The sequence below is a fragment of the Sus scrofa genome, chromosome 1 (genome assembly GCF_054392235.1).
Source record: "Sus scrofa isolate SSC_HxYL_T2T_F1_AM1 chromosome 1, Sscrofa_HxYL_maternal_Yorkshire_Landrace_v2.0, whole genome shotgun sequence".
In the NCBI taxonomy this organism is placed as follows: Eukaryota; Metazoa; Chordata; class Mammalia; order Artiodactyla; family Suidae; genus Sus; species Sus scrofa.
Window position 1 is genome coordinate 144,969,278 of NC_139383.1, and position 13,964 is coordinate 144,983,241.

The 13,964-nt window shown below is 36.3% G+C and overlaps 1 protein-coding gene across 4 annotated transcripts in view; it reads left to right on the forward strand.

The window, feature by feature from the left end:
- Nucleotides 1-13,964, forward strand: part of DPH6 (diphthamine biosynthesis 6) — a 172,882-nt gene that overhangs the window by 89,981 nt on the left and 68,937 nt on the right. For all 4 annotated transcript variants that reach the window (XR_014814563.1, XR_014814567.1, XM_021098213.2 and 1 more), the window contains one exon: nucleotides 1,957-2,075. Coding sequence is in view for 2 of the 4 variants with exons in the window: in XM_021098213.2 (XP_020953872.1) it covers nucleotides 1,957-2,075 (119 nt within the window). In the remaining 2 variants the exon portion in view is untranslated. The remainder of the gene's footprint in view (nucleotides 1-1,956; nucleotides 2,076-13,964) is intronic.

Sequence of the window (13,964 nt, forward strand, 5' to 3'; positions counted from 1 at the left end):
TTTAATAAGTGTTGAGATTTTCTGAGTTCAGTGTGTGCTGGAATAGTTAGCCAGGAAACCTTACTGATGATGGGGTATAGAGCTATATTTTTTTACTTGAAATCTGATCTTAGCTACTTGAGCAAGTCACTTGGCTCTGACTACAATTTATTGAAACCTATTTTATCCGGGCATTCTACTACATTCTCTATCTACATTACTTTTTATTGATTAATCAATTAATCTACATCACTTTTAATCAACTAATCAGTTACAGTACTTCCTGAGAAAGTGACGGTTCAAGCACAGGCGTAAAGTAAGCAAAGAAGGTAGGAACATGACTAGTATGTTAGGCAGGAGTGAGCGGGCTAGGGCTGGCATTTTGGAGTGTGGGAAGACTAGCAGGAGATGAGGCCTGAGCGCCAACCAGGGCAAGATCCATGCAGGTCTATTTCACGAGTGATGGGGAGGGAGATCCCATGATCTCTGAGCAGAGGAATCCCATGATCTGCTTTAGTTATTAAATGGATCACACTGGCTACTATACCAAAAACCAATTTTAAAAGAGAAGGACTGGAAATGTAAAGAAGTGAGGAGAGAACTTGGTGCAGAGTGATCATGTTCCACATTGTGGTAAATTGAATGTAGGATGTGAAGAAAGGGGGATAAAGGATGACTTCACTTACTAATCTTTTAATCTCTCAAGAACTGTGAAAGGAAATACTTTCGTTCCTGTGTATGAAACTAGGAAACTAAAGATGTTAGGGCTTAGTTAACTTCTCAAGGTCACACAGCTAGTGAGTGTACAAGGGGTTTCAAACCCAGTTTGTCTGGACTCTGGAATCCACATTCTTTCTACAGCACCATGTTGTAAAATATGTAGTTCAGTGCCTGCAACATAGTAGGTGCTCAGTATATGTACTTTTTGTTCTTAATATTTTTTTTTCACTCAGAGTTAAATTCTTTATTTTTGCTGTCACTGTCATTATATTTATTCTTTTTTTTTTTTTTTTTTGTCTTTTTAGGGCCACACCCGTGGCATATGAAGGTTCCCAGGCCAGGGGTCTAATTGAGCTACTAGCTGCCGGCCTAGTCACAGCCACAGCAATGCCAGATCCGAGCCACATCTGTGACCTACATCACAGCTCACAGCAACACCGGATCCCTAGCCCACTGAGCAAGGCCAGGGCTCGAACCCACAACCTCATGGTTCCTAGTCATTTCTTCTGTGCCACGATGGGAACTCCTGTCATTATTCTTAATTCCTTTGATTGTTTTAAAATATCTTTATTTCACCTTTTTTTCTCTTTTTTTTTAAATTATAGTCGACTTACAATATTGTGTTAGTTTTAGGTATACAGCAAAGTGATTCAGTTATATTTTTTTTTTCAGATTATTTTCTTTGATAGGTTTTTATAAATTGTTGAATATAGTTTCCTGTGCTATACAGTAAATCCTTGTTGCCTATTTTATGTGTAGTAGTTTGTATCTGTTAATCCCATACTCCTAGTTTATCTCCCCCCCCAAAGTCAAATTCTTTTAAAAACTTTCTAAGTTAGTAGATAAGAGTTGTCCGTGTAGCCATAGGTATAAAAAATTTAATCAGTATATATTTTATTAGGATAAATTTGATTGTCTCTTTTGAGCATACTTCACAATTGTGATCCCAAGGAAGTTCTAAAAATAAGAATAATCATCCATTAGCATTCGGAAGCTTTTTTGCATAGATTTCTAAACTTAGATCCTTACTAAAATTAATATTTCTAATCTGCCTGGAGATTTCATTTTTATCTGTTTATGCATAGCCCATGGAAATTAAATATGTTTATGTTGTATATATAAACTTCATTATGCAAAACATTTTTAAAACATTTTATATGCTAAAATTCTTGAGAGAAGCAGTATGTTTAAAATCAAAGGAATTGCTATGGATCCAAGTATAGAATATTAAAATATCATCTGATTTTTTTTTTATAGGTGTAAAAGGCTTAATCTCCAGCCTTTAGCTTACCTTTGGCAGAGAAACCAGGAAGATTTGCTCCGAGAGATGATATCATCTAACATTCAAGCAATCATCATCAAAGTAGCAGCTCTAGGTATGTAGCCAGACATTCAAAGAAGCTGTCTCTTACCATGCAGATCATCTGAGTTCACTAATAAGCAATTACAGCACGAAAGGAAGCTAGACTTAGAATATAAAAATATGGAATTACAAGCTGAAGAAATTAAGTAAGGAAAAGTTTTAAAATGGGCTTTTGATCATTTACCAAAGTGATTAATAGTGAGCCTGTTATAATTTTTTAAAAAATATATATTACTACCTCTAAAACTAGTATTATATTGTGGTCCGTCGACTTAAGTTCTTTTTATAGTACATGGAATTCAAGTTCATAGAAAATAGGAAATATAGGCTGATTTTTTTTGACACTTTAAAAAATCTGTATTAGGTACAACACGTGATATTTTCCTTGTATTTTTTGACATATTTTGAATAATGCTAAAATAAATGGTTGGCTTTGTTTATGGTATCAGAAATAAGCAGGGCAGGGGAGTTATGACAAGGATGGAGAAAACTTTATGTTTGAGAAAATGTCATTTGATCAATTAGTATAGATACTACAGGCAGATAGTAATATGATTCAAATATGAATATTACATACAAACACATTTAATTTCTTGTTTTGAATTTTAATAATTATATCCATTTTTGAGAAACCATGGGATTTGAGCCCAGTTCATTTATTTCATGAACCTATCACAGTAAGTGCCCTGGACCCTTGGGGTTCTCAAAGCCTAAATCATATACCTCATTTGAGAGTGTTTACCTTGCTGATCTCTGAAATAACAAGGTCTCAAAAGCTATGAACGGTTTTACAGATAAATTCACATTTTAAATAACATTAAAAGAAAGATTCCATAATATTTTTTCTTGGTAAACAAAAAAATATTACTGTCTTCTTTAGTGGCAAGCCTTATTTAGAAAACATACAGTTGATCTTAGCTGTTAAAAAGATTGAAGTAGTGTTGTGGTCTCATTTTTGAGAAAAGGTTGAAGCTCTCAGAGGTCCCATCGTGGCTCAGTGGTTAGCAAACCCAACTACCATCCATGAGGACACGGATTCCATCCTTGGCCTCACTCAGTGGGTTAAGGATCCTCTGTTGCCATGAGCTGTGGTGTAGGTCGCAGATGTGGCTTGGATTCTGTGTTGCTGGGGCTGTGGCATAGGCCGGAGGCCACAGCTTCAATTGGACCCCTAGCCTGGAACCTCCATATGCTGTGGATGCGGCCCTAAAAAGATGAAAAAAAAAAAAAAAGAAATTAAATGATGAAAGTTCTCACTATAGATATATTTGTCATATGAGTTTCTATATGAATGTATACAGAATATGCTCTCCCTCTCTCTTTGTTGCTCACGTTCTTAGGTTTTATAAGATGGCGTACTTCTGAAGGCAGTTCATGTGACACTTCACTGGACAGTACATTCTATCCGTTTACTACTAGAAGATAGAATAGACTAGGAATGCTGAGAGAACCTGCCTAATTAGAAAGACAGAATAACAGAATATCATTAACAATGACCTTATTACAGCCTTTATTATTTACAGTATATAGCTGGTATTGCTAGTCTTTTCATTTGTGTGTATGGATGTGTGTGTACCTCTATGTAAGGATTGATGGCTATCCAACTTTTGAGTAAAGTATAAAACTGAATTAATTTGTCCTTGACATCCCAATGACAAAAGTATAGATCTGATTTTAATATTGATTGCCTAGATGTACAAAGATGAAAGTTACTCTCAAGAACACTATTAAAGAAATATTTGTTGAGTGACCTTCTAAAGATACAAACATAAATGTTGTGATATAGGATTCCAAGCTTCTCCCAACACATACACACTTTAAAATTTTCAGAGGGAGTTCCTGTTGTGGTTCAGTGGGTTAAGAACCCAACATGGTGTCTTTGAGGATGTGGGTCTGATCCCTGGCCTCGCTCAGTGGGTTAACGATTTGGTTTTGCTGCAAGCTGTAGTGTAGGTCATAGATGTGGCTCGAATCTGGTGTTGCTGTGGCTGTGACTGTGGTGTCGGCCAGCAGCTGCAGCTCCTGTGTGACCCCTACCCTGAGAACTTCCATATGCCACCTGTGTGGCCCTAAAAAGAAAAAAAATTTTTTTTTCAGAAAATGTTTTAGGCAAAAAAAATATGGGTCAATAGGACCTTTCCATGGGGAGACGGGTCAGCAAAGTTTTATGGCCCATTAGATTATAGAATGGTCTTATTTAAGGGTTGATTCTATTCTACATGGATGTATAAAAACATATTCTGATAATTGTGCTGCATAGCCTTGGTGTCTTACAGGCATAAGTGAACTTGTGAAATTTTCACATTAAGGGCTAAGTGTTTAAAAAAGTGTCTGGTTTTTAGATTTTTTTAAAGAACTATTTCCACATTGTGTTTAAGAACAGTCCCTCCTTTTAGAAATATTTATTTTTAGTTATATGAGTATTACATGAAAATGTTCTTGCCATATAATGCTAAATTTTCACGGATACAAAAAAGATTTCATGTGTGTTCAATCTGCTCATCTCCCGTCTACATTTATTGACATGGAGAAAAATCTCCAAGTCACATTGTTGAGGGAAAAAAAGTAAGTTGCCTATCACATCTCCCTGGTCAATATGTGCCCTCCCGAAGATAACAGCTCTTCTGATACTTAATGCTGTAGATTCATTTTTCATGGTTGACAGGAGAGGAGCAGATACCCACCAGAGTGATACTGATCATCTTTATAATCATTTTTTTAAATATGTGTATATGTAATATTTGAAAACTCATAAAACAACCATAATATTTCCACTATGATTCTATGATCTGGAAATACTGTGACTGTTTTACGGGTTTTAAATATTATATGAATAGTATCTTAATGCTGTGTATTGATAGGCAACTTACTTTTTTTCCCTCAACAATATGACTTGGAGATTTTTCTCCATGTCAATAAATGTGGATTTGCCTCACGTTTTGTTTTTAAGTAGCCTTTTATTGAAGTAGAACATAAATACAAAAAAGCACACAAATTCTTGTGTTCAACCTTAATTTTCAAAAAGTGAACATATCTATGTCATCAATACCCAAATCTAGATATAGAACATTGCTAATATCTCCCTGGTCAATATGTGCCCTCCCAAAGGTAACAGCTCTTCTGATACTTAATACTGTAGATTCATTTTTCCAGTTTTTGAATTTTATATGGTTGAATCATACAGTATATGCCCTATTGTGTCTGACTTCTTTGACTCAGCATTGTGCTTATGAGATTCACTCACATCATTGAATGGAGCAATAGTTTGCTCATTTCTCATTATAGTGTAGTGTTCCATTGTAGGAATAAACCAGTTTAACTGTCCATTTTATCTTTGATGGCATGTAGGTAGATTCTAGTTTGATGCCATTATAATATAAATAGTCATACTATGAACATACAATATCACCTTACACATTTTCTGCCCCAGACTTAGAATATCCATTTTTTCAAGAAGCCTTTTTTTTTTTAAATGGGAAATGATATATGTGTGTGTGTATATGTAAAGCCTCATGAGTTTATGGCAGTTTGAAATCAAATTCAGGACTCTGTAAGTACTGTAATAATTCTGTCTTCCATCTGTGCTTGCTTTTTTCCTCAGTGCAGAATTATTCTTGATTCTCAAGTACATAGGAGATTTATTGATTAGAAAACCCCATAATTACTGGGAATGAAAAGATCAAGTAGCAGGTCTGTAATACAATTTTTCCAGTAAGTGGGATAAGTCCCCTAGAAAAAAAGAAGGAAGAGCCCATATAATCCTCCTTATAAACATTAATTATAGACTTCATGGCAAAAATAAATAAAACAAAATCACTAATGATATTTCCTAGTGGGGAAGAATCCTTATCTTTGAACTGCTTTTAGCAGGCTGTATCTGGCTGCTCCGATTGATTTTAGTAAACAGGCCTGGAATCTTTGGGTTTTGGGAGCATGGCTCCCTGGAACATATCATATAAGTTATGTTACTATCTGAATATGAAATCGAGACATTTTATGACTGAGGTAGCTATTTTCTCTGTTAATGGTATAAACTACATGCATTGATTATGTGTAGTTTGTATCACTTACATGTTAACCTGGTTCAGAGCAGGTGACCAGAAAAGCTATACTGGAGAGCTACACTGATGTCCTGGCCCTCTCCCTGCTTTACACTTAACCGTTTGATTGCTTGTATCCTTGATATTATCAGTAACATTTGATACTAGCTAAGGTTTCTGGTTTGTATGAGTCTGATTTGACAATACAGTCTTTTGTTATTGCAAATTGGCCTAGTCAGTGGGATTTTGTTTTTTAGCCCCACTTTTTGGCAAGAAAAAAAGAGGACAGAAAATGACAGTGAGAATTTAACTATTGTTAGCAGCCCTGGTAAAAGCAGGAACCTTTAAAAACAACAGAAAAAGAAATGGTAATTGGAGAAAAAGCTTGAGACTCTATTTACCCATCACTGGAAAACCTTCTGCTTCTTGAAAGATATATTTGCTTGCAGATTAACCATATTGATCAGTAGAAATGCCATACAGGTAGTTGGAGACCAAAGTCAGGTGACTACTCAATGCTAAGAGTATTCTATTTAAGAGTTAGGGTTCCTTTTAGAAAATATCAGCAGAAGCCTGGGGAATAGTTATTGGCATGGGTTATTAGACTTAACAATCAGGAGCCCACATCAATATCCTAGACATTGTTGAATGTAAAGGATTATTTAGGCTGAGCAAATGTATGATATGACAGTCCATTCTGTATGCTTCTGAGTGGTATGACAACTAACCTGCTATAGTGCATTATGATTGGGATTTGGCGTCTTCTTCTGAGAGAAGTAAGTGCTTCACCCCATCCCCTGAACAAGAGGAATACTCCTTCCAAAGCAATAATAGAAATGGTACAAGTTACAGTAAACCCTAGACTGGCATTATTATGACCAGAGGGAGACATAATTTGATGCCACTTGCACAAATGATGTCATGGAAGTAGGTCATGAAAACCTTCCTCTTGGGAAGCCAAGAGACTGTCCAGAGGGGTAGTAAAGATCTGCCGGCTTAGTTACCATGCATAGGGCTGCATAGTGAAAAAACTTCCAAGCCATCCAAAAGAAAGGAGGCAAAAGGGGGAGAAATGAAAAGATAGGAGAACAGATAACTGGCTTAACCAGGTGGAATGATTTTGGGTGACTTCTGGAAAAAAACAAAACAAAACAAAACAAAACAGGATGACAAAATCGGAAATGGTAGAATTTCCACTAAGGATTTAATAAAGCATTATTAAAGTTTTAGAAGATAGGAGACACATTCTGGCATCACCTTTTAAATTGCTTTAGCAAATTCATTCTGTCTATTTTAGCCTGGTAGAATTCAGCCCAATTATAAGGATCATTATTTACAATTGAAAATAAACAGGAGGCTGAATTTATTCTCTCAGTTAAAGCCATAGAATCTGAAAAATACTGAAAAGTCAGATCTGTTTGCCCAATCCCCAGGAGGAGTCTTAGGCCACATATACTGATGAGATGGAATGCAAGACTTCTTAGGATTGTTAGATATGGTCTCAGTATCCTATGCAATCCCTATGAAAGACAGGAATTATACACTGAAGGGTGAAATGTGTGATATATAGGAATGCTATAGTGGAGAAAACCAAAGTAGCACTAAGGTTAAGAACTGGAAAAAAAATAAATAAATAACTCTTGAGCTTCTTCTGTGCTCCTTTCACCTTTACTTGAATGTGTAATGGATATGAATATTATGTGTGAGTAGTGTATGTTGCCCTTACCCTTTTTACAGGGCACATCTCTACTAAGTCTGGCCCTTCATTTATTTTGAACTGGCCATTCTAAATGGAAACCTTTGCAATTGCCAAAGACCTTCTTAGTAATAAACATTAAGCAATAAAGATTCCAGGAGGTCAATAGAAGATCACTGCTCATTTTTACTAGTCTACTCTGGCTAGTTCCTGGTGGTTAATGATATACTATCAAGAATTATGCAAGGTAGTTCTTTCAATTGCTATAGAAATACCTTAAGACTATAAACAGGAAATGCAAAAGGACCAGGGGGACCAGTATACCATTATAGCCATGACCAACACCTACTTTACCATTCCAGTTTCAAAGTCCAGCCATGTACAGCGAGTTCTATTCTCATGGACTGAAACTCAGTATACATTTATTGTAGTATTTGAATTCACCATTGTAATCCAGTGAGGTAAGACTTGGACTTAAAAAACATAAATGCTGACCAAGTTAGTGCATGAAAATGGCCTCTTTAGAAGAAGAAACTCAAGAGAAGTTAAGAACTGTAATATCTATATGAAAAATATAGATAATATATAGGCTGGATGACAAATCTAGCTAAAATTAAAAATTCTCAGTCTTTGAAGTATCTGAGAATTAAAGGGCTGAAGCAACCATAGAACATTCCTCAAGATGTGAGAATTAAGTTAATACATCCCACGGACTTCACTAATAAGCAAGAATCTCAGAGGCCAGCAGGATTTTTTGGATTTAGGCTAAAACATATTCCTCATTTAGGAATCCTATTCACCCTTATTCATAGAACAACCATAAAGAAATCTGGAGATCTGAGCAAAAACAAGTAATTATAATCCCTTAAAGAAGGAAATTAGATAAAGGGAGTGCTACAGTTGTCTTAGCTAACTGCCTAGAGGTAATTTCTACACTACAGCACAGGGGGAAAGAACCCAGGCAGTTTCACTGAATTGAGGAGGCAGAGATCAGAATTCAGAGAGGCCAAAGGTTGAGATTTTCTGGGACAGAATACTAGAAAGAAGTGGTCTCTTCTTTCATGGAGAGAAACCTCTATATACTTATATAAGGGTTCCTTCGGGTCTTTGGCTTAGTATGGATCTGCATATGTGTGAAAGGGAACTGCCTCCATTTGAATAATCAAAAAGCAGGGAAGGCTGGACAATTTCCATAGTTTATATAAGACTAGAAACATCCATGTTGTCATCAGTAGAAAAATCTTATCGTACATGAAATATCAGGTCAGGCCTCCAGACTGGTATCACCTTGGTAGTCATGAGCCTTTGACTAAAGGCTGCTATGAACCTGATGTATCAAAATTTAAAAGCAAGCCTCAAAAGGATCAAACTGATTTTAAATAACTCAGCTCATTCCAGGAAAAAAAAAAATCCAAAACTATTTAAAGGAAAAGAATAAAATATAGTATATAATAATATAAAATTCATAATGCCCTGTATCTAAGTTACCAGAGATACAAAGAAGCAAGAACTTTTAATACTGGGAAAATCAGTGCTGATAGACTCAGATGTGGAATTAACGTGCAAGGAAGTTAAAACAGCTCTTATAATATGATCATTATGCTCAAAAAAACTAGAGGAAAACATGATTATGATAAGGAAAGAAATAAAAATATAAAAAACTCAAATATAATTTCAGAAACACCTTATCCAAATGAATAATGCATAGCAGTTAGACATTGCAGAAAAAAATGAGTGAATTTGTAGACAAATAGAACTGTCAAAATGAAGCACAGAGGGGAAATAAAAGGACTAAATTAATTAACAGTATCAGTGAGCCATGAGACTATAACAAGCAGACTAAACTAGGTTTAAAGTCCTCGGAATGGGGATCGGGAGAATATTTGAAGAAGTAATAGGCAAAAGATTTTCCAATTTAATGAAAACTGTAAATCCAAAGATCCAAAATTTCAGTGAATCCCAAGCAGAAGAAACATAAGGAAAATTACAAAGCACAGTGTAATTGAATTGCCAAAAAGAGTGGTAAAGGGAAAATATTAAAAGCAGCCAATGTGAAAAAATTAATTCTGTACAGAAAGCAAAGATAAAAACGTCAACAGATTTTGCTTCAGAGACTGTCCTGTAGTAGCACAAATATCACGAGGGGGAAAGAACAGTGAAATGAGAGTACAGTGTGTAAGATCCTTAAATTATGCAAGATGGTAGAATGCTGTTTAACAGTAGACTGATAACTTACAGATGAAAATTGTAAACCATAAAGAACTACTAAAAAATAAAACAAGTATATAGGTAATAGGCCAATGGTGGAGAGTAAATTGAATATTGTAAAATAATCCAAAGAAAGGCAAGAAAGGGAAAAAAAAACAAACATAGAACAGATGAAACAGAAAATAAAAAGTAAGATGGTAGATTTAAACCCAGTCATTTCAGTAATTACATTAAATGTAAATTATCTAAACACCTTCAATTAAAAGGGAGAGGTTTACAGGTTCAATTAAAAAACAAAACCAAAAGCCCAACCATAAGCTGTCTATAAATAACCTTAATTTTAAAGACATTGATAGGGAGTTCCTGTTGTAAACATCAGAAACGAATCCAACTAAGAGCCATGAGGTTGCGAGTTCGATCCCTGGCCTTGCTCAGTGGGTTAAGAATTTGGCATTGCCATGAGCTATGGTGTAGGTCTCAGAGGCAACTCGGATCCTGCATTGTTGTGGCTGCGATGTAGGCCAGCAGCTGTAGCTCTGATTCGACCCCTAGCCTGGGAGCCTCCATATGCAGTGGGATGCAGCCTAAAAAGCAAATACATACATACATACATACGTACATACATTGATAGGTTAAGAGTAAAAGCATGGAAAAAGATATTTCATGGTAACACTAATTCAAAGAAAGCTGAGATGGTTATATTAATATCAGACAAAATAGTCTTTAGAACAAGAAATACCATTAAGGATAAAGAGGGGGCATTTCATGAGGGTAAAGTGGTCAATTTATCGAGCAGTCTAAAGATCTAAGACTATGAACAATGCCTTAAGATACACAACATGAAACTATATAGGGGGAAATGGACAAATCCACAAATATACATGGAGCTTGAAACATTTTTTTTCCAGTAATATCTAAACCAAGTAGAAAATGACTGTGGCTATAGAATAGTTGAACAACACTATCAATCAATGTAACCTCCTTTCCCCTTAACATTTCCCCATTAGTAGCAAAATGCACATTCAAGTGCACATGGACCATTCATCAAGATAAACCGTATTGTGAATCATAAAAGAAATATACTGAAATCAGACAAAGTATATTCTCTGAATATACAAAAATTAACAGGTACATCTGGAGAATCTCCCACATTTTGAAATTAACCGATATACTTCTAAGTAACTTACTAGTCAAAGAAGAAAGTATTTGTACTGAATGAAAATAAAACTGCAGCACATTACAGTTATGGGGTACAAGTAAAGCTCCTATTATATAATTCCATTTATATGACATTTTAAAAGTAGAAAAGTATACAGACACAGTAAATAACTAGTTGACAGATGGTGAGAGTGGGAGAAAAACTGACTGCAAAGCAGGAAAAGGGGTAGCCTACAAGTCTCTCATGAACTTTTTAGAGTGGTGGAAATGTTCTATATCATTTTTTCCCATTTTTTTCCATAGGTGGTATTATCACTTTTAATATTCTATAAAAAGGGAAAGGCTAATTTCTACTTAAGAGTCCTTGTGTGGACAAGAAGAGATTGTGTATCATGGGATAAGCTGCTTTCTGATGGACCCCTTCCCTCAGGGGTGGGGGGTAGAGCCAGAAGTGTGTTGAAGCTAGGATTTCACCTGTCCACTGCCAACTCTGGACCTATTTCGAGGGAAGGTGGGGCAACAGAGACAACAATGCCCATGAGCACTTCAGGGTTAATACTGTTTAAGGAGCAAACTGAAAGGGTCAGCCTTTCTGGGAGGACTGGGGATGGGGTGGCCCTGAGGAGGTTTTGTTGCAGGGCTGGATGCCCTCCCATTAGTTGTGCCTTGAAGACTCTCCCAAAGCCAAAAGGCCCTCCTTTTCTCCCTCGCTCTTTCTCCATGGCTCTCCAACACTTGGAGTGGTGATGGTTACATGCCAGTAAATGTGTATTGAAACTTAAAATTGGTAAATTTTATTATAAAACTAAGTTTTAAAATAAAAATAATCATGACAGTGAATAACATTTCCAAATACAAGGGACGGGCATATTAGCTGGCAAGTAGATTATATTGAACCTTTACCAGAGACCCCAAGAGACTACAACTGAGTGTTGACTAGGTTGCCTCTTTTATGCTCAGCTTTATTTAACTTGTTAAGGAAGCAACACTGGGAAATACAGCTAGAGATGGGAGCAACCAGAATATTCTGACCATTGCATACATTTCACTGCTGTAAATACTCAGAAATGGACAAGAAATATCTCATGGACCTACTACATTTGTTAACACCCTAACAGCAGCAATGTCGTTGAAAATTGGAATGGAGAGTTGATGCACTAGTTAGTTTAAATGGTTGATAAGAAAAAAAAGATTTAATGGCTAACTTAATTCATTGAATTATTTTACAAATGCTAACAAAGGCTACAAAAGGAAGCAATGCCAAGACTCTACTGGCAAGTTTTCTAGGATTGGGAGGTAGGAATGAGGCAATGGGGGGCAATGCAAGTACAGAACTCTGCATTTTTAATATATTTTTCTTATTTCACAAAATTTTTCTTCTGTTTTGCCTGATCTGTTGGTCCCAGTTCTGAGTTTAAAGTTATGTGTACTGAAAGAAAGTGTTATCAATGCACAAACACAGTATTAGTCTCACTAAATTTGACAATGCATATTCTTACAGACTCTTGGAGGTCTGTCAGAGCTTCACCTATGTAGGTAAATTAAAGCCTTGGAGTTCCCATCGTGGCTCAGCGGTTAACAAACCCGACTGGCATCCATGAGGATGCGAGTTCAATCACTGGCCCTGCTCAGTGGGTTAAGGATCTGGCGTTGCCATAAGCTATGGTGTAGGTTGCAGACGCAGCTCAGATCCCACATTGCTGTACCTGTGGTGTAGGCCAGCAGCTGCAGCTCCATTTGGACCCCTAGCATAGGAACCTCCATATGCTGTGGGTGTGGCCCTAAAAAGACAAAATATATATGTGTGTGTGTGTGTGTGTGTGTGCATGCGGCATATCTAGCCTATCTGTAAACACGGGGCTGTGATTCTTTATCTGTCAAATCTTGTAATAGCCTGGGAGTGAGTCGGAGAAGTGTTAACAAGGCTGCTATTTTTACTGCCCCTGTGGGTTTATAATACATCTACTGAGCCAGAAAGGCCAGTCATAGGGGAATGGGGATAGGTCAAAACAGGTAATAAATGGAAATGGAGGGAATCAGAGGAGATGGAAAAGTACTCCCATTCTATAGGAGGGGCACAATCATGTGACCTCCATGCCAGAGTCTCTGAGCTGGAGGATAACACTCTTAGGCATCCCTCTCAGATCTGATGCTGACTATTTAACTGATGATGGTAATTATTGAGTTAAACATGTGTTTTAAAGTAAAAAATTCCAAATAAAGGGTAATGTTTTAGAAAACAAAACAAAACAAAACAAAACCTAATGTTGAGAGAAAACTCTGGATGTCTTTTCTGCAGAGCAGGGAAGTTGCTGATATATGAGCTCTTCCTGAAGAGTTTAGCTGGATAATTTGAAGCAACAAAATGACAGAGTTCCAACTGATGATTCAGTGTAGGGGTGGTTTACTGCAGTTACCACTCAGTTATTGGTTTATTATTTATTAATAAATTGACCATTGGTAATGAATTATGTAGGTGTAGGATTCAGAAAAGTAGAGCTTTTGCGCTCTTTCTGAGCATAAAGCAAAACAATATATTGCTAAGACATTTACCTAGGTGTAATGGAAAGCAAATTTTTACTGCCTTCCATAGCTTGATCTAATCCTTCAAATACCAAATATATGAATGTAATAGACTTCATTTAAGGAAACTGGAACATCACACCTTGAGGGAGATGGATTTGGTAGAGATATAATGAGTTGATGTTACTGATAACTCCTCTCTGGAGGTATGCAGAGTACATTTATGAAAAACCTATGACACCCAGGCAGAACCAAATATTTGGTATAATATACCACT